Source organism: Saccostrea echinata, unplaced genomic scaffold (assembly GCF_033153115.1).
Source record: "Saccostrea echinata isolate AGI-Se365-2 ecotype Australia unplaced genomic scaffold, CSIRO_AGI_Sech_v1 ptg000024l, whole genome shotgun sequence".
Lineage (NCBI taxonomy): Eukaryota > Metazoa > Mollusca > Bivalvia > Ostreida > Ostreidae > Saccostrea > Saccostrea echinata.
The window spans coordinates 4,181,451-4,209,156 of NW_026889773.1; the positions used below are offsets into that span (position 1 = coordinate 4,181,451).

At 36.1% G+C, this 27,706-nt stretch overlaps 1 protein-coding gene across 2 annotated transcripts; it reads right to left on the bottom strand.

Moving 5' to 3' along the window:
• Nucleotides 1-1,114: 1,114 nt before the first annotated feature.
• LOC133191719 (multidrug resistance-associated protein 1-like) lies at nt 1,115-27,602 on the bottom strand. Of its 2 annotated transcripts, none has more exons than XM_061327457.1 (30): nt 27,439-27,602; nt 19,947-20,129; nt 18,497-18,628; nt 18,243-18,371; nt 17,977-18,105; nt 17,789-17,850; nt 14,625-14,762; nt 13,497-13,763; nt 13,148-13,328; nt 12,654-12,974; nt 11,984-12,121; nt 11,720-11,866; nt 10,492-10,576; nt 10,347-10,416; nt 10,108-10,234; nt 9,741-9,917; nt 9,481-9,648; nt 9,150-9,342; nt 8,542-8,641; nt 8,329-8,437; nt 7,908-8,139; nt 7,504-7,814; nt 7,170-7,369; nt 6,906-7,026; nt 6,722-6,826; nt 6,237-6,380; nt 3,749-3,907; nt 2,994-3,160; nt 2,555-2,749; nt 1,115-2,059 (listed from the first exon to the last, which is right to left on the bottom strand). In XM_061327457.1, exons 1-30 carry the CDS (start codon nt 27,490-27,492, stop codon nt 1,669-1,671), a joined length of 4,935 nt encoding a protein of 1,644 aa, XP_061183441.1. In that variant the 5' UTR covers nt 27,493-27,602; the 3' UTR covers nt 1,115-1,668. The 2 variants fall into 2 exon arrangements, with proteins under 2 accessions (XP_061183441.1, XP_061183440.1); XM_061327456.1 differs by having other exon boundaries at nt 17,789-17,883.
• Nucleotides 27,603-27,706: the final 104 nt, after the last annotated feature.

Genomic DNA, 27,706 nt, shown 5'->3' on the forward strand with positions numbered 1-27,706 from the left:
AAAATAAATATTTTGAATTAAATGTGCATGAGTTTTAGTTGCAAAAACATTCTCATATATGTCACGTAAGGAATGGCTATTGATTAATTTTCTTTTCGATATTGTCAGAGGTGATCATTCCTCGTAATGGCTTAGAAATACTTGTTCGAAATACTATATTCTGCGAAAAATTAAACCTGGCTTCAATATACATGTATCATAGCCATATCATGAATCCGGCCGAGGGGGGGGGGGGGGGTGCCCGTTCGTAATTTTTAGGTTGATAGAGCCTCTTCTTAGATATCCTCATATGCCAATGAGCAACTTACGCTCATAGAACTAAAATTATTGTCAAAAGCACAATTCACTATAAACTGTTTTTTTTTTTCTGCAGAAAATAGATGTACGTACATACATAATAAGAGTTATTAAACACAACTTTATCTGTACTCGCGATAGATCGAAATTGCCCAGTTGGTTGAAGTTACATCACTCTTCCCTACATAATCAGTTAAAAAAGTCAAATTAAAAAAACCAAACTTTACTGTAAATTTTATAATTACATGTTCAAAGTTTAGCCAGTAGCATGAACAAAAAGGTTATTGTTTTATGTTTATTTTTTACCTCTCCCTCGCCCTCTTTTCCGTAAGAAAGAAACTTTGACCATGCTTCACAATAAAATATTTTTTTTATTTTTCCTTCATTTCCCTTTTCGGAACCCCTTTGCTCGTTTAAATGTCCATTGAAATGTATTGTAGCGTCACGGTAGCGACTAACGACAAGAAGTAGTTTTGAGGTATCTTGCGGGGATTTTATCTTTTGAAATCTCAATAACATTGAAGAATTCAATTATGCAACTGTGAATACAATGAACGATCCCCCTTTTTGGTTACGTTCGTTCGTAAGATGTCGGTATTTCTCTATTGGGAGAAAGATTGATCAAATCCTCTCCCATTCATATACTTAAAAAGTCTTTCTGATCTGAATGACATCTTACCGATTCATATATACTGGAAACGTATCAACATACAAATGTTGTACAAAAGATACAAAAGTGACTCCACAGGACTTAAAGCATATACATGTACATGCTCAGTGACATACGTCGAGATATTGCAATAAATCAAGATCATAACACATCTCTGGGTCTGGGTAATTGCAAACAAATGAAATGTTCAATTACAAACAAATATTCAGTTACAAACAAATGTTCAAAATCCTTTCTTCTTAACAAAACATTTTGGACATGATTTTTAAAATCTCATCGCTGAGTCAGAACATGACACCTTTTTATCATTCGTAAAAATATACCAAAGTTAAGTTCATCCTAATTAATGGTTCCAGAATTAAGTACAGAAAGACAGATGGACAGAAACACAAACATGACGAAAACAATGCCTCCTTCTCCTTAGATAAGAACACAGTTCAAACAATTAATATTTTTTATGGAAGATATAGTATGGAACGATATGGTGTAGCTACTTAGTAATATATTATCATTTCCTAATGTCATAACACCTAATTCTTAGAAAAATCTCTTTAAATATGCCTAGCTATTCTGTGTTCTTCACATGGAGCTACTGCTGGTACCAATCTATTATGTCCATTGGTGAAAAGGTGATGGATAATGCTTTTTTTTCTTTTCTCCTAAGAATCGATCAACAGTTATTCCCCACCCCCTACCTGGAATCAGACCTCGGATTCCCCTTTGTTTTCAGTTGTGGACTCTCTTCTCTGATTGGGGGAGTGGTCATTTGTTTCAAACTCTGAACTGGAGGATCGCGGCAGTGTCTCCTCGCTGTCTACCCGACTGATGGGCGTGGTCGGCGGAGGAGGTATGGGGGATGCCGGAGGGACAGAACCCTCCTGACTGGTGACAGACCCTGGCCTACTGCTGGGTTTGTCTCGGGTCTCTAATTTGGCAGTGGGAGGGGAGGGGGTATGTCGATGTCCTCTAACCGAGACATCCATCGCTAGTCCCGCATTTTTAGCCATGCTGTAAAATATACTGTCTCTTTTAGCCAATAGGTTTTCCGGACTGTCGAATTCCACCACTTGACCATTGTCCAATACCATAATCCTACAAAAATTGAATTAAATTTTTTTTAATACTAAAATTTAATGTTAAGAGAAAAACCCTTAGTATAGGAACACCAGTACAAGGGTTCCAGTAGCTATATGAGACTCTTCTATATTCTATTATAAATACATGTGTTTTTATCAATTTTCCAGTTAGAATTCTATTCGTCATATTATTCACTGTAACAGTTGTATTTATTTGATTTTATGTGATAATTATCTTTAACTAAGACTGTTTTAGTCCATGGTTGTAGTTTTAGTGTTATTTGATATTTATCTATCACTAAACCTGTCGTATACTCCATAATGTTATTTATTAAGTATAATGTTATCTTTAGCATAAAAAATGTATAGTCTTATACCACATTTATCTATAACTTAATTTATTGTAGTTTATATGATATTTATCAAGTGATATACTTTATTTATCTATAGCAAAACCTTTCGTAATGAATTATGGTATTGTTTTTAATGATATTTATCTAGAACTATAAACCTGTCATAATCCATTATGGTGTTCAGTCGGTGAGCGATAGAGAGGATGGTGCAGTTCCGGAATTCTTTCTGTATGGTTTGTTGTATCAGCTCGTCTGTCTGGAAATCCACGGCTGCTGTCGCCTCGTCCAAAATAAGAATGTTAGTTTTCTTCAGTAGTGTCCGGGCCAGACATAACAACTGTCTCTGTCCCACACTGAATAAAAAAAAGTAATGTCTTGGTATCCGCACTATTATATCTTTAACTAAGCATTATAATAAAAACGTATAAGCAGTATAAATATTCCTTTTTTTCCAAGAAGCAGTAATTTTTTTTATAACGACTATTCTGTGTATTACTTCACTTAATTTTGCATTCTTTCATACCATTTAATAGTTTGAATTGTTATGAAATTGACACATGAAAGTTGAAATGACAATTTGTTAAAAGGGCTCGTTACCTAAGGTTCATCCCGCCCTCTCCACAGTCGTATTGGAGTTGTCCGGTCAATGATTGGACAAATGATTTCAGGTGGGCGGTTTCCAATGCCTTCCAGATTTGGAGATCGGTATACTCATTGAAGGGGTCAAGGTTCAACCGCAAACTTCCAGAGAAGATAACTGGATCCTAAATATTGCAAACATAATATACATGCATATGTATATATATGGTCATGACACATTTGTTAACATGTGACAAGTTATGTAATGTTGTGGACATTTTTAAGACAAAATATCTGAAAGTAACAGTTTTGTTAACCGGGGGGGGGGGGGGGGTGGGGGGGTCGTGAGTTCGAATCTCGGCCGCGACTGACCTAAGTTGATAACAAATAGGTAGCAACTGTTCCTTCGAAATGCGCTCGGCACTTTGAAGTGAAAGTTGTGGGTCCTTCGGATGAGACCTTAAAAACCGAGGCCCCGTGTCACGGTAGGCGTTGGCACGATAAAGATCCCTCACTGCTCAATGGCCCTAAGTGCAGAGTAAAGGTCAAAATTTGAAGCCCTTCACCGATATATGGTGACGTCTCTATATGAGTGAAAAATTCTCGAATGGGATGTTAAACAAAATACAATCAATCAATCAATTTGAAAGTAACATTACCTTCTTCTTACCTCTTCTTTCAAAAAGAGTTCGAAAGAAAAAGTAACTAAAAGTTTTACTGTTTTTTTTTTATCACTTTACAGGCTATATACAAAAGGACACGACTAAAGTAACCTGAGGTAAGATGGTGATTTTGGATCTGAGGTCGTGGAGTCCAATATCAGCTATCCGGACACCGTCAATAATGATTTCACCTCCAGCACTCTCAATCAACCGGAACAGTGAAAGCGTCATGGAAGATTTCCCCGCCCCTGTCCGACCGACGATCCCAATCTATAATACAGTAAGCAAAAATTGAATGTATACACATATAAAAATCCTTTTCAAAAACCACGCAAGAACCGAGAAAGAATCAAGGTACAGAATGTTCTCCTGGAGGTTGAACTTACTAAACATCAACATAATAATATAAAAAAATGACAAATTTTGAAGTAATTCTGCTTTTTCTTTTCTTGCAAAAATTACACAGTTAACATTACATGTAGTTTAAAATGTACTGTAAATAATGCAACACAATTATTTTATTCATGTTCATGTATTTACTCATATACCTCGAAAAAAAGATATTCTGAGGTTATAAATGCATTAAAAAACCCTAAATGGTCAACATATTTACCTCACTTTACTTACCTTCTCCCCGTGGTTAATGGTCACCATCTTGACTTAACTTTACTTACCTTCTCCCCGTGGTTAATGGTCACCATCTTGACTTAACTTTACTTACCTTCTCCCCGTGGTTAATGGTCACCATCTTGACTTAACTTTACTTACCTTCTCTCCGTGGTTAATGGTCACCGTCACCTTACGTACCTTACATTCTCTAATAGTCAAAGTCACTCTGCTTACCTTCTCAACGTAATCAATGGTCACCAGCACTGTGCTCACCTTTACCCTGTGATTAATGATCACACCGTCAGTCAACTAACCTTCTCCCTGTGGTTAATGGTCACACCGTCACTCTACTTAACGTGTCCCTGTAGTTAATGGTTACACCGTCACTCTACTTAACGTGTCCCTGTAGTTAATGGTCACACCGTCACTCTAATTAACGTCTCCCTATGGTTAATGGTCACACCGTCACTCTACTTAATTTCTCCCTGTGGTTAATGGTCACACCGTAACTCTACTTAACTTCTCCCTGTGGTTAATGGTCGTACCGTCACTCTACTTAATTTCTCCCTGTAGTTAATGGTCACACCTTAACTGTACTTAACGTCTCCCTGTGGGTAATGGTCACACCATCTCTCTACTTAACTTCTCCCTGTGATTAATGGTCACACCTTAACTCTACTTCACTTCTCCCTGTGCTTAATGGTCATACTGTCACTCTACTTAATTTCTCCCTGTAGTTTATGGTCACACCTTAACTCTACTTAATTTCTCCCTGTGGTTAATGGTCATACCGTCACTTTACTTAATTTCTCCCTGTGGTTAATGGTCACACCGTCACTCTACTTAACTTCTCCCTGTGGTTAATGGTCATACCGTCACTCTACTTAATTTCTCCCTGTAGTTAATGGTCACACCTTAACTGTACTTAACGTCTCCCTGTGGTTAATGGTCACACCATCTCTCTACTTAACGTCTCCCTGTGGTTACATGTAATGGTCACACCGTCACTCTACTTAATTTCTCTCTTTGGTTAATGGTCATACCGTCACTATACTTTACTTCTCCCTGTGGATAATGGTCACACCGTCACTCTAAGTAACGTCTCCCTGTGGTTATTGGATTCTGTCATCCTGCTTACATTCTCTCCGTGGTAAATGGTCATCATCTTTCCACTTATTTTCTCTCCGTGGTAAATGGTCATCATCTCCCTACATAACTTTTCTCCGTTTTAAATGGTCATCATCTCTCTACATAACTTCTCCCAGTGATAAATGGTCGCCGTCACTTTACCCACCTTCTCTTTGTGATTAATGGTCACAATCTCTTAAGACCAACATTATAACCATCTTAACCTACTGCAAGTGGTAAAATATCATCACTCCAAGTACCTTTTACTCGTGGTTAATAGTCACACCACCGTCACTCTGACAATCTTCTCTCCGTGGTCAATGGTCCCCGTCAGACAACTAACTTTCTATCTTGGTTAATGTCACTGACACTCTATTACCTTCTTCCCGTGGTTAGTAGTCACTGTCACTATGCTAACCTTAACCCCGTAGTTATTTGTCACCAGCACTGTACTTATCTTCTCCCTATTGTCAATGGTCATCATCACTCTACTTAATTCTCCTCGTGGTTAGTAGTCACAGTCACTCTGCTTACCTTCTCCTCATGGTTAGTAGTCATAGTCACTCTACTCACCTTCTTCCGGTGGTTAGTGGTCACAGTCACTTTGTTTACTTTCTCCTCGTGGCTAGTGGTCACAGTCACTCTACTCACCTTCTGCCGGTGGTTAGTGGTCACAGTCACTTTGTTTACTTTCTCCTCTTGGCTAGTGGTCACAGTCACTCTGCCTGATTCTCCTCGTGGTTAGGCACTCTGATTACAGTCACTCTGATTACCTTTTCCACGTGGTTAATGGTTACAGCCACACTGCTTGCTCTAGCCCTATGGTTAATGCTCACCGTTACTCACTCTTGGACATGCTTACCTTTTCCCCGTGGTTAATGGTCACAGTCACACCCTTCAGGACGAGGTCTAGACCCTCTCTATACCGGGTTCTATAGTGTAAAAACTTGATGTGTCCAGATTGTGGCCACTCAGGGGGTGGTTTGTTCTCAGACGTCCACTCAGCCTAGCCAAAACAAGCAGCAAATCACTTGTTTCAGTGCACTAATTAGGTTTTTTTACTTTCATTCATTATGCGGCACTTTTATTAAATATTCAGGTTTCGCCCTTTCCATTCTGGCTCTTTTTGTCAGAGGACAAATTAAAAACAGCAGAACGACTCACACAGAGGCAGGATTACCTCTTTTTCATTGAATTGTGACAAAACGAATTCAAAAAGGGGTGAAATCGCTTGGAACTGTGAAAGGGCGAAAAAAAAATCAGGGGTAAAAAAAACCTTGTAAACATTACAAGGGGTTAATTAACAGACAAGCTCTAAGAGTTTCATCTTGTATCTATTGACCATACCTCACTTTTGACATCAGTGTAGTACTCCTTTATTCTTTCCACACATACGATATTATTGGCCAAATCAGTCAGGTTTACAACCAGTAGATTCAGAATCCCTGTGGCCTGAAATGATAAACCCTTCATAACTCTGTGTAGAAAATGTTTTGAAATGAATTTGAATGAAGAAAAACTTATACCTTACCTGTAGAGCATAGGTGATTGAAAGTCCTACGAGAGCGCCATTAAGATCTGAGAAGATACTAAACATAGTTGCGCCCAGAACGAGGCAATTTCCAAGGAATTCCAGCCTCACTCCTAGCCATCTACGAAAGAATTTTACAGCTGTATATTAGATTTATTTTTCATAACTGACAGAATGAAAAGGAAACGTTGTCTTATGTTATTAAATATTGTGTAAATAATTTCTTTTTGAAGTACAAGAAATCTGAGTCAACACCAAACTAACCTGGATGAGGAGAAGTTGATGTAATACGGCTCCATATTCTGATCTACCCTCCTTGACGACTCCTCTTTAAATCGGTCCTGGACTTTGTAAGCCCTGATGACACTGGCCCCCGTCACTGTCTCACTGAAGTGGTTAAATACAGGGGACCGGGTCACGGACTCCACCCTCTTAAGCTGGGATGCCGTAGGAATGTAGAATTTCTAAAACCATAATTGAATTGGAATGCAATAATGGACATGTCTTGTTCAATTTCGTGCTTTTGTTATGACAGTCTTCTTGGAGTTATATATGTCATTATTAGGAACTTCAACAATTTATTGAAATTTTTGTTTACCATAATGAAATAATACAGGATTGCTACAGGAACAATGAATGCTGCAAAGTACGGAGTGTTGATTGTGCAAACGATCAGAGTACTAAGCGCCAGAAATAGTGAGTTCAGTGTTATCCTAAATGTTAAGGGTAACGTGTTGTCCATTATGTCTATGTCAGCTGAGAAACGATTGGTAATCCGCCCAAGAGGAGTTGTGTCGAAGAAAGACATTGGTGCACGGAGAATTTTCTGGAGCATTCTGTGATGCAATCTGCCGGAAGCAGTCACCATTCCCAAAGATAAAATGATGGCATACAGGAAGACAAGTACTCCTGAGAAAAGTAATATATCATATTTATTACCTGGAAAAACAGGAGAAAGGGATAATAATAAGTTTTCTGCTGTAGAAGAGAGTATCAGCTTACCCTGTACGACCCCTAGAACTCCATATACAGAGAGGTAATAGGTCTTCCTATCGTAATATTCAGTTGTGTTCATCTCGTCCCGATGCAAGAGAAGTGGATCCTCTGTCCAGTACGTTAGCCAATAGTTGGAAAAGACGCTGGTAGAATGGTACAGTGTGAACACAATGAGAACAACTACACACGTTAGGACGCCCACTCCCCTAGCATACTCCGTGAAGACAGATAACTTTACCTGTATAAACAGAGAAAATTCTAGAAGTTGCGTCCAACCTTCTATTTATTAGCTTTATAGAAAATAAGAAATAAAAATAAAATTTCATAATAAATTATCAGATGTTTGAGAAAACGATATCTGACAGCTTTATAGCAGTGAATTACACTTGGAAGGACTTTTATCTAGATAGAATATATCCCGACCAACCTGTCCTTCCTGTGACGTCTCCGCTGACGTCAGTTTCTGACGCGATATGGATTTTTCTGCTGGTTTAGGATAGGGAGATTTTCCCAGCTCCTGCTTTTTTGATTCTCTCCTGAAGAATTGAATTACTCAAAAGTATATATATTCACAAACTCCTAAGAAAGGAATGATGATAATTGGGTCACCTAAGAATTGTGAATGTTGTAATCATGTTACCTTACAGAGAGACTTAGTCTCTTGCCGTCTGCATCGGATGTCCAAGCATCTGACGTCACAGACTCAACCTTTTCAAGGATCTGTGTCTTTATTTTGGAAACTAAAGGTAAAATGAAAATATTAGAATTTCTGTTAATGGAAGTCGCCCGCCTGGTACAGTGGTAAAAGCCATTGCTCTAGAGTGGCGGCGTAAGGAGTTGATCCTTACGCCGCGGGTTCGAATCCACTGCGCGATGTGGAGACCGATCATTCGGAGAAAACCGTATAGATTAATCCCGAGGTACCTAGTCGCAGTAGGTGCTGGCACGAAAAGAGCCCTCACTGCTCAAATACCATAAGTGCGAATACAGATCTAAATTTGCAGCCCTCCATCGGCAAGTGGTGGTGTCTCAATATGAGTGAAAAATTTACGAAGGGACTTAAACAAACTAACAAACAAATTAAAAAAACCCCATTAGTGGGAACTCAGCATTAATTAGGATATTGATATACGATTTAGGATACGTTAACGTTGATCAAAGATAAAGGATACGTTAACGTACTTTGATTACAGATAAAGGATACATTAACGTTGATTACAGATTTAGAATACATTCACATGTGCTTACTTTCTGGGTGCTCATTCTCTATTTCATTATCAGGTTCATTCAGGAAATACTCCTTTAAGAATTGCGCGAACGGTCCGTCATGTTTGATTAGCTGTTCATAGTTTCCTGTTTCTGTAATCTTCCCGTTTACCATGACAACAACCATATCTACCATAGGCAACCAATGGACGCCATGAGTTACAAGAACGCGTGTCTGCAAAAGGAGAAATAAGCAATAAGATTACGGTGCACGACCGTAAAACCTACTTTTCGAGGAGTAGTGAAGCAAAAATTTTACTAACTTTAAATACTTTCATTCAAAGTAGTTACTTTCAAAATAAAACTTATATACCTTATTTTTAAGAAGTCCTTTGGGTCCTATGACACGATCGAAGATGTGTTTTCCTACATGAGAATCGACAGCCGACAGAGGATCATCGAGAAGGTAAACATTGGAGTTACTATACACCGCTCTGGCAAGACTCACTCTCTGTTTCTGCCCACCGCTTATGTTAATTCCCTGTCAAAAACACCATCGAGGTATAAGTCCTGAATTAACCTGTAAAATTATACTTCACAATAAGAATTTTGAGATGTTATCGTTCAAGTCACCTTTTCGCCGATTTCTGTATGGTCTCTTCCGGGCAGCATATCTAGATCAGGCACCAGGGCGCATGCCTCGATGACTTTCTGATATTTTTTCTGTATGTAAGGCTTACCAAACAAAATATTGTTCATCAGTGTTGCATTCTGTATCCACGCCTCTTGAGGAACGTATGCTGTGGTGCCCTGTATGTAGGAGTATCATACACTGAGCTATGTGAAATCTAACTTAATAATCAGAACTACTAGGCAAAAACCCAAAAACCCAAAACAAATCTGTACTTACTTCAGTGCGAATTGAAGAATATACCTGTTAACTGTTAAAAAATCAAGAGAACAAAATGAATGATCAAAGCAAGGAAGCTTATTAGCTTACCCTGAAATTAACACTTCCCTCCAGCTTATTCATTTCCCCGAGGAGAGCAGAGATCAGCGACGATTTACCACAGCCGACTTGTCCCACCACCGCTATCAGCATCCCTTCCGGTATCTTCAGGCTGATACTGCAGATAAGAAGGTACCGTATTAATGTCTACTGTGATCGTACAATGAAACACCGTAAATTATGTGTACTGTTCATAAAGTAGGTCTCCACTATTAAGTATTCAAACTCACTCCTTTAACGTAGGCGTTGGAGCTTCCAAATCCCAAGCGAATGATGCATTTTCGACCTCTATGGCGTAATCTAAAAGGAGAAATATGCAATATATATCACATCAACATAAAATTGCTAGAGGAATTTAAATTGCATTAAACTAACCAGAGAGAGTTGAGTGGTGTACGTTTGTGGAATCTAAATCAGTCATCACTAGGAAGTCTTGGATTCTCTTAATGGACACCACAGCCTGAAAGAGAAATAACAAGGTAATCGAAAAAATGTAACAGAAATTGCAGTATGAGAGAATAATAATATAACGGAAACAAGAATTTAAGAGGAACAACAGTTTAACACAAATCAGCATGTAACAAAAGAAAAAAAAATCATAGAAATAGCAATGTAAGAAGAGAAAAAAGCAAAGATTGCAATAGGAAAATTATAATAGAAAAAACAATTTGACAGAAATGGTTTTATAAAAGAAAGAGAAATTTAACAGAAACATCACAACAACAAAAAAATGAAAACTTTAAACCAGTACAGAAGGGGCAACAATGTAGCATTAAACCATGAAGTAAGAGCAACAATGTAACAGTAAACAGTAGAGAAGGAACAACAGTGTAACAGAAAACAGTGAGGAGGGAACAACAGTGTAACAGTTAACAGTGAAGATTTGAAGAATAATAACAATGTAACAGTAAACAGTGAAGAACAGAATAACAACAATGTAATAGTGAAGAACAGAAGAACAACAATGTAATAGTGAAGAACAGAAGAACAACAATGTAACAGAGAAGAAAGAGCAACAATGTAACAGAAAACAATGATAAATTAAGGAACAGCAGTGTAACAGTAAACGGTGAAGAATAGAAGAATAACAACAATGTAACAGGAATCTTTGAAGGAGGAGCAACAATGTTTAGTAAACAGTAAAGAAGGAACAACAGTTTAACAGTAAACAGTGAGGATGGAACAACAGTTTAACTGTAAACATTGACGATTGAACAAGTGTTACAGAAAGCAATGCAGATAGAACAACAGTCTGACAGTTAACAATGTAGAATGACAAAAGTGTAACTGTAAATGATGTAGAAAAAAACAGTTTATCAAAAAACAGTGAAGATGGCCTGCACCAACAATGCAACAGTAAAAATTCTACATGTATAAGGATAAGGTGTAACAGAAGAGAGTGGAAGAGGAACAATAATTACAAAAAGGTATGTCATCAGAATAAACAGCGCAGCTGAACTGAAAAAAACTACTAGATTATATACATGTAAAGAAGTCAATGTTTGAGTAGACAGAAAAGGGTTCAGAGTTATATAGTCTGAAATCTTGATTGTTACAACAAAATGGAGAAAAACATGAGCTAATTAACTGAGTGTTGAATTACCTGTACAAGTAAGGAGATGGTCTGTGACATTAGGTTGATTGGAAGTCGGAGGATGTTAAACAGAGCCAAAGCGACAAAGGCCTTCTTAGCATCAAGAACGTGTTCAGGGGAGATCAAGATGTAAGTGGTAAATGTAGCTAAGGTCACCTGCAATTCCAAAGTTTGCTTAATGAACATATTCGGAAACTAATCATAGATAGGACCGGAACGTATAATTTATAGACTCTTTCTATCATATTCGTGCTTCTAGCATTCGATTGTTACCAAATATGGCGCAAGAATCCAACAAAATGTGGTGCTTCCTTGTAACCATGCAATCTTTCTCAGATATACCAACTCTTCGTCTCGAATGCTCTTAACTTTTTCTTCAAATGAAGGTTCCCAAGCATACATCTTTAACACCTACATTAACAAAATCAATATCACGTGATATTATTAATTAACTAATGTGAATTGAGAAATTGCCCATGTTATTGTACATGTACGTCACATAAAAAGAATCACGTAATATGATTACTTTTCATGTTACGTCAAAGGACTCCTGTTAAAATCTGCAGCCCGTTTTTTTTTTCCTTCATAATCCTACATTAATAAACAAATAAAGAACACACTTCTGTGATCATTACCTTATGACACGACAACTGAAGGAACCAAAAATGGTTATTTCGTGCAATATTATAAAATATTTTCATGGTAATAAACTACGCTTTAGCTGCACAAATTGTGAAATTATGCTAACTAATGTCGATTTTTCATAACAGTACATGAATCATTGTTCTTTCATAACAATATTCAAAAATTTATCTACATTTCAGTAGAGCAAATATACTAATCTAAATAAAGTATTATTTTACTTAAATTTTGATTGACATAGGAAAAGCCCAAGTAATTTAATCATATGCATACAGATATTTTAAGAGTTCTATTCTCTGACCTTCATTCCATTGAGGACGTCCGTCATTAATTTTGTTCTCTGTCCCTTGAGACGCAGTACTTTTACGTTTAGTGCCCTTTGTTTGACCACCACAAAAGAATTGAGGGGGACCATCAGAATAAGTACTATTAGTCCAGCGATACAAGAAGCCCCCACAACATTCCACAGGAGGTAAATCCCCAGCGCCATCTGTAGTGGACATGTCATCAGAGACCAGGAGTACGTAAATGTGTCCTGAATCCTCTGGCAATCAACAGACATGAGATTCACGATCTCGCCTAGAGTGTTACCCTTCCGTGCAGATGGACTCAATGTCAAGGCCTACATACAGAAAACTTAATTCAGAGCTTTTAGCCAAAGATCAAAACAGATGGACAAACAAAGTCCGTCCAGACCGTACAAATAAAACATCAGTAAACTACATCGGTAGGAAAGAGAGGTGATAAATAATAGTTAGTGTTTCTCAATACATCTTTGATAATGCCGATCCCTACCTTTCTGAAGATTGCTGCGATGAGGGTTGATCTGATCCTCATACCAACAGACATTCCGACATGGTAGTTTTGGTGATAGAATATGGACTGTAGACAGGAGGCCAGGAACAGCAGGATGGCGGGGATATACCCCCTCCATGCTGGAAGCTGCTCCCTCTTATCAGCGTAATCAATCAGGATTCTAAAACAAAGATTTTCATCACATTATGTGTTGTATTTTTTCAAGGTTTTAGGGTTTATTCTTTCAAAATATAATATGCTTATCAACTAACCCCCATCATTTTTTTTAATATGAGGTGAGTTATTGTAAATATTGGATCAGTTTAGATATAACAATAAACCTATTTACCCAAGCAGAACAGGGCTAACGAATTGAAGGACATCGGAGAGGAACTTGAATCCAAGAGACACCAGGTAGACGAATCCAAAAGTCTTTGTCAGGGCGGAGGAAAGAGAAGGGATGGCTTCCGGTGGATCAGGAGGGGTTGGAGTTGTTTCCTCCTTTGTTGTAAACACTGGCCCAGTCTTTCCACCTAGAAGGGGCGTTTTCTCCGTCATACCAGAGGCCCTTGTGTAAAGATCTTGTTTTCTCCTGACTGATGACATCATCTTTTGTCTGAAGAAAGAACATATGTTTTCCATTGTAATTTAAGGTTCACTATTACAAATATTTGACTATGGTAGAAAAACATTCCGAAAGGAAAGCTTGGCAGGAGTTAGTCAAGGTGGAAAGAAAGGGGGTTGAGGATAGGACGGTTGCAATTTCCTTCCTAGACAATGTAATGTGTGCTTGGAAATGGTCCATTGTTACCTTTTAATTAACTGTTCAGTTAAATATTTCTATCACAAAAAAGCTTCCGCATATTGTCCTAGTGTAAAAGTAAGCCATCGACTGTAAAAGTCAGCGCTTCTCACAAAAGTCCACTATTAATATCCCATGGCGATCATTCTTTTAAGAGAAATATTCGATTTCATATCAAAACCAATATTTTGCCTCTTTATCAAAGTAAATATGCTGAAAGTCCTTCTTACTACATATAAATAAACTGAATAGGAATATGTCGCCCTTTCCGAAATCAAAGTAACAGAAATATTGTTGTTGCTTTCCGAAACACAAATGAAAGAATTAACTTTACTCACTTCCGAATGAAATTCTTATGCATATAAAGAAAAGTTTATTAACTATGTAAATGTATAAATGTTTGCATCTAACATGTACTTAACATGCTACGGAATATTTACATGAAGCTCTCAGCGCTTAATAAACAAAGTAGTGCATGGAATCATGTGTGCGCAAAAGGTTTCATTGGCCGGATGCCTCATAGAATCATGCAACTGTGATCGGCCGGAGCCAATTACAAATATGTAAAGGAATTTGTCGATATTAAAGGAAATTATTTCAAAGTGGTACAAATATTTGAAATAAAGAGAAGTCTCTATCATATTGAACACTGCAAATACAATATAGTATACAAACAATTTGATTTTGGAGTCGATGATCTCCCTTCTCCAGTGTTTTTCAAACTTCTGCGTGAGATAACTGTTTTTATCTTCCTTGTTCAGTTGCCACATGTCCTCAAGTTTTAGTGGAGTTTTCACAGAAGATAGCACAAGTCTAAAATATATAAAGCTAAAATCAAATTTGACACTCCCTCTTCCTTAAAATTCAAAAATATTGCCAGAAGCGGATAGATCTTACAATGTGAACCTTTTCTTCTCCTGTTAATGCCGATTTGCTCAAATGTTTCGCCAATTTGCACATAAGTTTTAACTGGTGGTTGTATTCAACGGTTGATTTTCTTTGATCCGATAATATCTATGCAATGTTCGACCAGTTTATATATGAACAGGCATTCCTTAATTTTTTATAGTCTGTTGAACACTAACTTTGGACTTAGCTACCTAGAGAAAGATTTGTATTATGCTGATTTCTGATTGAACACTCGAAGTTTAGTCTGCTTACACTACTTACAGACTGGATTATTTAATAATTGATTGATTGTATGATGTTTTACGTCCCGTTCAAGAATTTTTCATTCATATAGAGACGTCACCATATACCGGTGAAGGGCTTCAAATTTAGACCTTTACTCGGCACTCAGGGCCATTGAGCAATGAGGGTTCTTTATAGTGCCAACGCCTACCGTGACACGGGGCCTAGGTTTTTAAGGTCTCTCAGAAGGACCCGCAACTTTCACTTCAAAGTGCCGAGCGCCTGGCGAAGGAACAGTTTTTACCTTTTTTTCGACTTAGGTCAGTCGCGACCGTGATTCGAACACATGACCTTCCGATCAGGGAGCGATCGCTCTACCGACTGAGCTACCGTGACGGTTTGGACTATTAAAAGTATAGATTGTTTATCACAACGTATGGATTGAGCCAACATTACTTCTGTCTGTTTACACTTTTCACGTATAGAATTACAAGAAAGTATGTTTTTAAACAATAATTATTGAGCCCCAATAGTAACTGTGGGTTTAGTAACAGTTTTCTCACATTGCTAACGGGCTGAACCACTAGAATGAAGTTTGCTAAATTCTTCTTACGGTTTTAACCAAAATAAATAAAATCTGTTTTATGCTACGTATGGATTGAGCCACCAGAAGTATAGTCTGTTTAATGCTATGTACGGATAGAACCACAAGAAGTTTTATGTGTTCAATGCTACATACTTATTTGAGCCTTGAGGAGTACAGACCGTTTAATGCAACTAATGGATTCCTAAAAATGGATTCCGCCAGGAGTACAGTCTGTTTAATATTACAAATGGAGTTCGCCAGTAGAAGTACATACTTTTTTATGCTACCTACGAATCAAGTCTTCAGAAGTACAGAGTGTTTTATGCTACTTGCGGATTGCGCCCAGGAAAAAACAGTCTTTTAAATGTTTAATTACTTAAAGATTGCGATACCAGACCTACTGACTGTTTAATACTAATTACAAATTGAGTCGCCAGATATTTCATTTGCTGAATTCTACTTATAGATTACGCCACCAGAAATTAATTATGTTAAATGCTACTTACAGATTGACTGAGTCACCAAGAGAACATACAGACTGAACCGTCAGAAGTATTGTATTTTATTTATTTAGGGATTGAGCCATCAGAAGTATAGAATTTTTTATGCTACTTACGAATTAAGAAACCTGAAGTAAAGCTTGTTTAATGTTTACTACAAATTGAGACACCAGAAGTATATAGTGTTAAATGCAACACACAAATATGAACCTTGAGAAGTACACCTTTTTAATAATATTAACAGAGTTGGCTACCAGAAGAACAATTTGTGCTACTTACGCTTTGAACCCTTATTTGAATAATTTGTTGAATGCTACTTACGGAGCCATTAGAATTATTGTCTTCCTGGACACTTCTCACATACTTGGTTCAAAAAGGAACAGTCTGTATAATGCCATTCACGGATTCAACTAAAAGACGTACAGTATGTTACATACTGACGTACGTGTGCTATTTGTCATGATCGGGTAAACGGAAATATCTGTAGATAATTCAGTGTCAAAATAATGGCCTAGGATGAGTCATCAGAATTATAATCTGTTTATAACACCTTGAGTCATTAGAGGGTAACTCTGTTTATATCTACTGATAGATTGGTCCATCATAAGTATAATCTGTTTTATGCTCCTTACGGATCAGGTCACCAAAAGTTTAGTCTATTTATAGCTCCTGAGTCACCAGAAGTATAATCTGTTTATAGGTACTAACGGACTGAGTCAACAGAAATATAATCTGTTTATAGTTACTAATGGACTGGTTAAACAGAAGTATATACTGTTTATAGCTACTAACGGACTAATTCAACAGAAGTATAATCTGTTTATAGCTACTAACGGAGCGAGTCAACAGAAGTATAATCTGTTTATAGGTACTAACGGATCAGGTCACAAGAAGTATAATCTGTTTATAGCTACTAACGGACTGATTCAACAGAAGTATGATCTGTTTATAGCTACTAAGGGACTGAGTCAACAGAAGTATAATCAGTTTATACCTACTAACGAATCAGGTCACAAGAAGTATAATCTGTCTATAGATACTAACGGACTGATTCAACAGAAGTATAATCTGTTTATAGCTACTAACGGACTGATTCAACAGAAGTATAATCTGTTTATAGCTACTAACGGACTGAGTCATCAGAAGTATGATCAGTTTATAGCTACTAACGGACTGATTCAACAGAAGTATAATCTGTTTATAGCTACTAACGGACTGAGTCAACAGAAGTATAATCTGTTAATAGCTACTAACGGATCAGGTCACAAGAAGTATAATCTGTTTATAGCTACTAACGGACTCAGTCAACAGAGGTATAATCGGTATAATCTGTTTATAGCTACTAACGGACTGATTCAACAGAAGTATAATCTGTTTATAGCTACTTATGGACAGAGTCACCAGACCTGTAGTCTGTTTACAGCTCCTTTCAGATTGAATCACCAGAAATATAGTCTGTTTATAGCTAATTGCGGATTGAGTAACCAGAAGTATAGTCTGTTCAATGCTATTGAGCCACCAGAGGTATGATCTACATATAGTTATTTAGGGATTAAATTGAGCCACCAAACTATATTCTGTATAGTGCTACTTACGAATTGAGTCTGTTCAGTGCTACTTACGGGTTGAGCCACCAGAAGTATAGCCGGTTTAACACAGAACTATCTTTCTCTGGACACGGCTTCTGTTTAAAACAATACAGTGGGTTTACGTTACTCTAAAAAGAATGCAGAAAAGAAAGGTATGGTAAATTTAGTTCTAAAAAAAAAGAAAAAAATATTAAGATGTTGTTTAGATAAAGAATTTATACCTTCTCCTCCGGAGTTTTCTCTGCTGATATTTCTGGTTTTTCTGCTATACAATGTAGAATAAATTGGACAAAAACAGCCAGGAAATAAATGTAAAATATGATGAACTTAAAGAGGTCCCAGTTATATTTCTGTAAAGAAAAAAAGAAAGCTATGCTTAAATTTCACAGGAATCATACATTTGTGGAAATATATGATTCTTGCTGGATAGAGAAGAATAAATCCAACTCATTAAATACAAGGTTACTGTAGATATTTTAGTCCTTACCCTTTGCATAATATTGGAATAAAATGGCACAACACTGAGGACCAGAAGTATCAACCAGAAAACAAACTGCACGCCCGATGAAACAATGCCACACAACCGTTCTATCTGACCCAAGAAGCCGGCAAGCATCTATAAAGTAAAGAAGCAACACATTAAGCATGATAGTGTTCTCTGTGTCACTGGGACTCGACTGTACAAGCCACATATAAAGTAACTACCACCTGAAGGTACATGCATGAATATTGTAAACTCACAAATGTAGCCAGTCGTAGGAAGACACTGAGGAGTATGGCGGGAGGGACGTGGGAAAGACTCAGATTCTCGTCCTTTGTGATGTCATGGATCAGGCCCACCAGGACGATTATTCCAAGTAAAAAGCTGATACCCTTGAAGAAATGAGTACATGTACAGTAACTACCAGACAAACATATCATAAAATGCTCTATCAGACAGAACAAAAAACTTTTGAGGATTTAAAAAAATGGGAAAAATCTATTTCTACAAATATTTGTAAGAGAATATGCTCAGTGTTTAAAGTTTTGTAATCGCGCATTGCTATATATATGTTGAGGTCTTTACAGATGTAATGATTCAGAAGGCAAACGCATAGTAGGATGCACAGTGTTTCAAGATTCTAAGGGTCCGTTTAAACATTAAAAGATTCTTCAAGAAACCTCTATATGATGTAAAACTTGTGCGATCTCTTATCAATCTGTGAAGCCTCAAAAAAGTTCGTTTCTGTGTAAATGTTATAGGGATCAAAAACTGCTTGTTGTGCAATGAAAAACTGAGGATATTGTCACATGTAACAATCTTTCTAAACCACTTCAAACGATCTAGGAGATCAAGGAGCACATGCTGAAAGATTCCTCAGAGATGGATAGTTACATTGCTCCCTGAATCGACTTATTGTACTGAGTGATTGCTTTTCGACCGAGCAAGATCAGTGAGAAAACTATGAATTTCTCAACTGTGGAAACCTCTGTGTAAAGTAGACTTGCAGATTTAATGGTGCTAAAGACTTCATGTTGGCGCTATTGGTGTATATTTATTGTACACAATGTAACATGTTAAACGTTTAAGTTCTTATACACCCTGTACACAGAGGTGACATCTGTAGAAAGATTGCTGAACGTTGTAAACTTGGCAACATCTCTAAATCATCTTTCAATGGTTGGCTAGTCTTTGCTTTGATATCTTTGGATCTCTCAGAGGTCACACAGTTCCCATGGCATCTTCAACGTTTCGACTCCATCCACTGAATGCAAATATTATCAGTCTAGCACTTATAAAAACTCATAAAAAGTGCAGAAAGATCACCCAATGATCTCTTAGACATCCAAATCATCTCTCACAAGTCTTTCAAAGAACGCATCCAGGGTCTCTTTCTGTCTTTCAGGGATCTCTCTTGGTCGCACTTGATCTCTCAGCAATCTTCATACAACAAAATCGATCGGTCGCAAAACAATCGCTCTGCAAACTCAAAGCTCGCAACGGAAAGCAGTGTTACAGTCAATCTCTGAAGGATCTCTCAGTTTAGGTGAGTTTTACATCGCACAGAAGTCTCTCAGTGATCTCCATATGTAAATGTATAATGTGTCTATGAAAAGGTTGGTGGAGCCTACAAGCGTACAATGTATTCAGTGGTACATATTGACTGTTTAATGGTGTATATTGTAATTATGCAGTGGTTATGGTTCTTACAGATTTGATAGCACTCAGGGCATTGGCAGGAATGTTTCTCTGTCTGTTGTCCGAGTGATACAGGTAGTAACAATACGGAGGTAACGTCAGCCACAACCAGGCGCAGGGAATCCATGTCAACACAGTGATCTGGAAACACGCAGGAATACGGGGCCAGGAATTCTCCAGGAAAACTGTGCTGTTCTGTAAAATAAAGAACACTTGAGACTGAAAATGTAAGATCATGGTCTCTTTTTACCTTAATTCGGGAATCTTTGGTACCATATAAAATCAGGTGTCTAACGCAGACTTTATTTAAGATATCAAAGTACATTTAAATAGGTGATTTCAAATGACACCATCTGTGGATAATTCCCTCAAGCAAATTGGAATGGTTTGCTGTAAATAGATACATGATGCTTTGGGGAGCATTCCATTTTCACTATGATGTTTTTGAAATATTCAAACACATCTTCAGAAAAATGATGTGCTTTGTACACTGTTTCATATGAAACAATAAAGCGGAATAATACAACAAGCAAATTCAAAGAATTGTGGTCCCCAGCATTCGGTGTCTTTGTGGTCGGAATGCAATTATTTATGATATTTTGTACATACAGTAAAATTCGTTTAGTACGAACACGGATATTGCGAATTCAGGGATATAGTGAAGTTATCTTGGATCCCCAGCTATATAAATTTAACGAATTCCTTATACGGATATAGCGAAGTAATTTCATAGGTCACAGTGACATTGTTATAACCGAGTTTTACTGTATCTTGTTTGCAAGTCCTCTCTTGTCTGTCCATCATACAAAAAAGAGATAAATTATTGAATAAAAAAGGTATGGCAAATATTAAAGCTTCTCAAAAATGCATCATACTTCAAAAACAAGGTCATGAATTCAAATATCATAAGACAGTCCGAAAGGTCTTGTCACAAGTAATGCACATGTTTAAAAAAATGAAAGCCCCGTCTCTTCTTGAGCAAAAGTTAAGGCTATGGTTAAAATCTTTGATAAGTAGGTTAAACTTTTAAGTCAGGACAGGAAGTCAAAAGTGACAGCCTCTTTGAAAGGTGGTGTCAAAGGTAATGTACCTGTTAAATATGAAAACCCTATCTTCTCTCATTCAAAATTAATTACCAATGTAAAAAAAAAATGAAAAAAATACTGTTGGTTAAACTTTAAGGTCAAATTCACGAAGTCAAAAACCAGAGCACATATGGAAGGTCTTGAAACAAGTGATGCACATGTCAAATATAAATGCCCTATCTTCTCACATTTAAAAGTTATCAGCAATGTTATTTTTTTAATAAGGGTAAACTTCAAGGTCAACCTCGTGGGCTTAAAAATCATAGTATATTTGGAAAGGTCTTCAAACAAATAATGTACAAGTGAAATTTGAATATCCTATCTTCTTTATTTCAAACTTGAAAGTTAACAACAATGATAATTTTTTTGTCAAAATTGAAGGTCAAGGTCGCAGGGTCAAATATTATAGCACATTTGGTAACTTCTTGTCACAGATAATGCACTTGTCATATATGAAAGCCCTATCTTCTCTCATTCAAAAGTTATCATCAATGTTTTTTTTAATTATGTCAAACTTCAAGGTCAAGTCTTGGGGTCAAAAACCATAGCACATCTGCAAACATCTTGTTACAGGTAATACACATGTTAAATATGAATGCCCTATCTTTTCCCATTTAAGTGTTATAACCAATGTTAAAATTTTGAAAAGTAAATGAAACTTTAAGGTCAAGGAAATAGGGTCAAAGTCATACGAAATTTGGAAAAGTCTTGTTACAGATGATGTACATGTGAAATATGAAAGCCCTATCTTTCCTCATTCAAAGTAATGACCAATATAAAAGTGATGTTAAATTTTTTGAAAAGTAGGTCAAACTTCAAGGTCTTAGTAACGGGGTCTCAAATCATAGTATTTATGGAAAGGTCTTGTCACAGATAATGTACATGTGAAATATGAAAGCCGTATCTTTTCTCATTCAAAAGTTATGACCAAGGTAAAAGTTTTTTGAGACAAACAGACGGATAGACTGACAGATGAATGAAATTTTATGTCCCCTCACTTTCGTAAAAGCTGTGAACAACAAAACAAAGTTTGAAGAACGTGCATCCAGGCCCCGCGATCATGAAGCATCTTAAGCTCAAGTCAAAAAATGTATATGGCGCTGAAATTATTTAGAAGTTAAGCAGTCAAAAATGAAAATGTTTTATAATTTTGCATTATCGATCTGCTGCCATAAGCAAATTAAGGGTTTCATTTTACAAGTTTTAAAGTTTTTATAGATGATTAAAATTTTGACTTAAGTCTAGATCTGTCTCATGATCCAGGGGCCAGATAAAAAAATAGCTCTTATTTTGACTCATTATTTTTAAATATCAAGAAGAAATATTTTTGCCAAATGTCAACAAATAAGTTTCATTTTTTCTTGCCCACTGGTTCTTGAGGAGAAGATTTTTTTAATGACTCCATCCTACTTTTGCCTTTTCTTGATTATCTCCCCTTGGAAGGGAGCTTGGCCCTTCATTTTAACAATTGAGAATCCCTTTCAACCAGGGATGCTTTGTACCAACTTTGATTAAAATTGACACAGTGGTTCATGAGGAGTTGAAAATGTGAAAAATTTACAGACGGACAGACAGACAAACGGACGCCAGACAACGAGTGATCAGAAAAACTCACCTGAGCTTTCAGCTCAGGTGAGCTAACAATCATGAGCATCAGTTTTCTTTTAAAGCCGGTACGCACGGTAAAAATTGCCTTAAAAGTCTAAAACCTTACGTTTTTGCAGGCCTCACGGCCCTCATGTCCACACGTTAAGGCAATTCTTACAAGATTATAAAATGGTTTTCATTCACTATGAAGAAAGGTCAACTAAGTCTTGTATTAAGAAATAGAGCAGTGCTCTATTCGTAAGTCAGACTTGTCAGGCTCGAAAAAACTGTATTAAGGGTGTACACATGGTAAAACTAGAACTTAAGTTCTATGACTTATGAGGAAAGCCTTAGTTACCGTGTGTACCGGTCCTTACAGACTGATACGCTCACCACTACCACAACGGTAAAGCTAGAACTTAAGTTCCATGACTTATGAGGCAAGCCTTTACCGTATGTACTTGTCCTTACAGACTGATACGTTCACCACTACCACAACGGTAAAGCTAGAACTTAAGTTCCATGACTTATGAGGCAAGCCTTACCGTGTGTACCGGTCCTTACAGACTTACCACAACCGTAAAGCTAGAACTTAAGTTCCATGACTTATGAGGCAAGCCTTACCGTGTGAACCGGTCCTTACAGACTAATACGTTCAACATTACCACAACAACTCATCACAGGTAACACCATTTTAAATTTTGTGTTTTGGTATGAACTTTGAATAACTTGACTTCAAGTATTTCTCGGAAAGAACGAATGTTGTGTCATGAGGGTAGAGTGGGTCCTTGCTCCATGTTTTTGTTCAGGAAAAAATGTCGATTTTATGCCTACTTTGAAGATGTATATATACTTTGCAAAAAGGGGGCGAAAACCCACTTATACTGTAAAATTGTGTTATAGTATGTAGAAATAGTTTTTGTCCTCTTTGGTGTGTGCATGCTACTTCATTGTGAGGTTGTTGCAAATTGAGGCGATTTTTCATAAAGTAGACATAAATGTTAACTGAAATATTGTTATAATTGAAATTTAGTTTTTCATTTTCTTATTTGTCGAACCATAGGTATTTTCGCCCATCTCCTTACTTCACTGGTTTGGCGAGGAACTGAAAATGTCTAATAGTTCTTAGACATAGGACACCGTAAAATATGATCATGAACAGACTCAGGTTAGGTAAAAATACTGTCACGTTGGTTTTCTGGTCTAAACGTGAACTTGTATAATATAGTTTAATGTGGGGTATAACTCGTTTGGTAAAAGTTGGACATTATATAAAGGCAATCTGTATTTAGTTACAATATTAATAAAACTCATTTAGTACAAACACGGATATAGCGAATTTACGGATATAGCATTTTTTTTCAGAATCCCCGGCAAAATTCTTATCTAATCCTTGTGAAATATTACGGTCATAATGAACTTTGATAAAACAAATTTATATGGATAATGCGAAATGGTTTTGTGATCACGGAGAGGTTAAAATAACGAAATTTTCATCGTTTACAATAAATTTTAAAAGATACCAAAATTTAAGATATTGAACTGACATTATTTTTCTAAAGCATTCATATTTAAAATATAAATCATCACAAAACATTACTAATGCAAGGTAAGTTTTGTGTTTAATACTTTTCTGAACATATTTAGTAGTTATACTGCTGGAAAACATATTGTGAATTCGCTTAAAGGAATTCTCTTTACGGATATAACGAATTACAGATATAGAAAAGTAAATTCTAAGGTCCCAAGGACTTCGCTTTTATCGAGATTTTTTTTTCTTGGGGTGGGGGGGGGGGGGGAAAATTGACACTTGAAAATAACTTTTAAACTTTTGTACTGTAGAAACCTAGTAAGCGGCCAAAATAAGTTCAAAGCCTTGTGTCAATTCGAGGTTAAAAATAAGAGGTCAACAAGTAATGTATATACTTGTAGTATAAATGCATATTAACAGACATTGCGTTTCCAAACAACCATGCAGAGGAGCATTTACTTGTCACCAGTGATTAATCACTTATTACACAAATGTATTTAGAATGACAGTTGACATGATTAGACATTCGAATAAATAAATACATGCATGTATGCACGCATAAATAAATGTCTATATTCAATGTATAGGTGGGAAATATTGCTCAAAAATTGACAAATACCTATCTTTCTCATGCCTTGATTAAACTTCTACTGCAATGTTCAGCATGTAAAGACCTAAACGCTTTGAAAATCGTCCCAATAAACGTGAAAAAGATGGCAGTGATGTAGTCTGTTCCCCCAGAATCGTATTGTATATAGACACTTTCATATAAAATCTGCTGTTTCAAGATCATTTAACCTTCTAGAATTATCTAATTTAGGTACTAATATATAAAATATAAAATCTGTTGTATCAACACAATAAGGAGAGTATTGTTGGTTTCCCAGACTCATATACTAATTAATAAAATTCGCTATTTTAATTTACCAATCAACTGTCAGGTAGGCTTGTTTGATAAAGCATCAACCCAATTTTACTTTATTCTTGCGAAGTTTAGGGCTACGAAATTTTTGATATAGAAAAAGTACACTTATTATTTCTGAAATTTATTTTCAACCTTAAATCAAGTACTCCAAATTGTATATGGAGAAACTGGTAGATATACCAAGTGTCGTTTTTTTTTTTTTTTTTTTTTTTTTTTTTTGTATAATTACAAATGGTTATGTACGGAGCGTAATTTTGAACAGCCTACGGTAGTAAACTTACACATGTAATCTATTCTTATTTTTTACGTTTTATTTCATGCATGGATAAAATGTATACAAGATAACCATAATTCTTATAAATTCTTATGTATGGATCAATCAAACAATTCATAGCTTTAACTGCCTAAAGTCAATTATTAAAGAAACAGGTAGATGGAATAATATTGACAGAAATTTTAGATCATGTACTATGTGTAATTTCAATAGTATTGGTCGTGAATTTTATTATGTTATGGAATGTAAGTACTTCTCGAAAGACAGAAAAATATTTCTTCAAAATAGGTATTAAAAAATCCCAACATTTGTAAGTTTAGTGAGTTTATGAACACTATAGCAATGTAGAAATACAAAAATCGTTGTCACAATTTTCACAACCGTGTGCTCTTCCTGAACCCTCTATCACTGATTGTATGTTTACTTCCCTCCTCTTTTTTTTCTCTATGTATACTTGTCTGTTATTTGTACTTATATTGTATATATTTGTATATATATGTATCTCTCTATATATACTTGTCTATTTTGTTATTTGTACTTATATTGTATATATTTGTATATATATGTATCTCTCTATATATACTTGTCTATTTTGTTATTTGTACTTATATTGTATATATTTGTATATATATGTATCTCTCTATATATACTTGTCTATTTTGTTATTTGTACTTATATTGTATATATTTGTATATATATGTATCTCTCTATATATACTTGTCTATTTTGTTATTTGTACTTATATTGTATATATTTGTATATATATGTATCTCTCTATATATACTTGTCTATTTTGTTATTTGTACTTATATTGATATATTTGTATATATATGTATCTCTCTATATATACTTGTCTATTTTGTTATTTGTACTTATATTGTATATATTTGTATATATATGTATCTCTCTATATATACTTGTCTATTTTGTTATTTGTACTTATATTGTATATATTTGTATATATATGTATCTCCCGTAACAGTGATCTGGTTTTGAGTCAATGAAGAATTGAATTGGATAGTAGATTCTAGTTCATAAAATTCACTGTAGGAGAGTTCTGATATCCTGCTCTTCAATTATAGATACAAATATATCAAATCTGCTGTATTAATGATCAAAGGCGGATCCGGCGCCGGCGCGCCGGGCGTGCGCCCCCCCCCCCCCCCCGTTGGAATTTTTTGTATGTAGAACTTACATGTTCATTACACTAAAATCGACGAAAAAACACCTATTATTTGTAAGAATTCGTCAGCTTCCGGAGGCTTCGCCCTCGGACCTCCATCAGGGCTTTGCCCTGGACACATTGGGGGCTTCAATAAAGTCCCCCAGACCCCCTGCCTTCTACTGCCCCCCCCCCCCATTTATGAAATTCCTGGATCCGCCACTGTTAGATATATCAAATCTGCTGTATTATAGATATCAAATCTGTTGTATTATAGATATATCATAATCTAATTAAAATTAGATGTTCGGAACATCTAATTTAATTAGATTGGATATATCAAGTCTGCTGTATTATAGATATATCAAATCTGCTATGTTAACCCCCATAGAGAGAGTAGTGTTAGCGTACAACTATTGTATTATAGATGTTAGTACATGTATATCAAATCTGTTTTGTGATTACAATGTACAAGCACTGGAGAGAATATCCACACATCGAGAAGTAATTACCAATGATTTGTAAATAGACGCTTTTGTATTATTTTTGTTAATATACTCTGAAAGGCGAGTCAGAAAACGGGGTGAAAAAAATAATGTATATCAACCTTATAAGTCATTACATATATCATTTTGTCATATTAATAGGGAAAGAGAAATGGAAGGGGGGAGGGGGGGGGGGATAATGTAAATACTCAATACAGTTTTGTTTTGTCAACACAGGAAACTCATTATAAACATTCTTTTTATATAGAACAGCTTCCTCCTTCGTAAACAAATCGGTTCATTGTTTTATACATTGTTTTATTCACTTTAAAAATTAACAGAATAAATAATAAGTAAATAAATGATAAGTAACTTAATTTTGTTTTTATTTCAATGACTTAATATTAATTTTTTGAATAATTGCATGGAAATTGACTATACGTGGTCAGTCTTACCCAGAACACGGATCTGTTACAGAAGCTGTGTAGGTCCTCCTCCACACTCATCATTGAGGCTATAGTATCTCCTCCACGCACTAATTAATTTTTCAATCACATTATAAGAAAATCATCACAGCTAATTTTCTAGCATTCCTGGCACAGAATTTTCTGTGAGGCCAACGAGGATGTCACATGCTTTCAAGGCTAAGTATAAACCACGCGTATTAACTCAAGGTCTGTTAACACGTTACTATAAATAGAGTGTCGCTCGCTGTATTAATTA

Coding starts and splice junctions, on each gene's coding strand:
- LOC133191719 (XM_061327456.1), bottom strand. CDS start 27,492: ATGATGAGTGTGGAGGAGGACCTACACAGCTTCTGTAACAGATCCGTG. Junction 11,867..11,983: donor GGATTCTTGCGCCATATTTG/GTAACAATCGAA, acceptor TTGGAATTGCAG/GTGACCTTAGCTACATTTAC. Junction 2,750..2,993: donor GAGGGCGGGATGAACCTTAG/GTAACGAGCCCT, acceptor TTTTTTATTCAG/TGTGGGACAGAGACAGTTGT.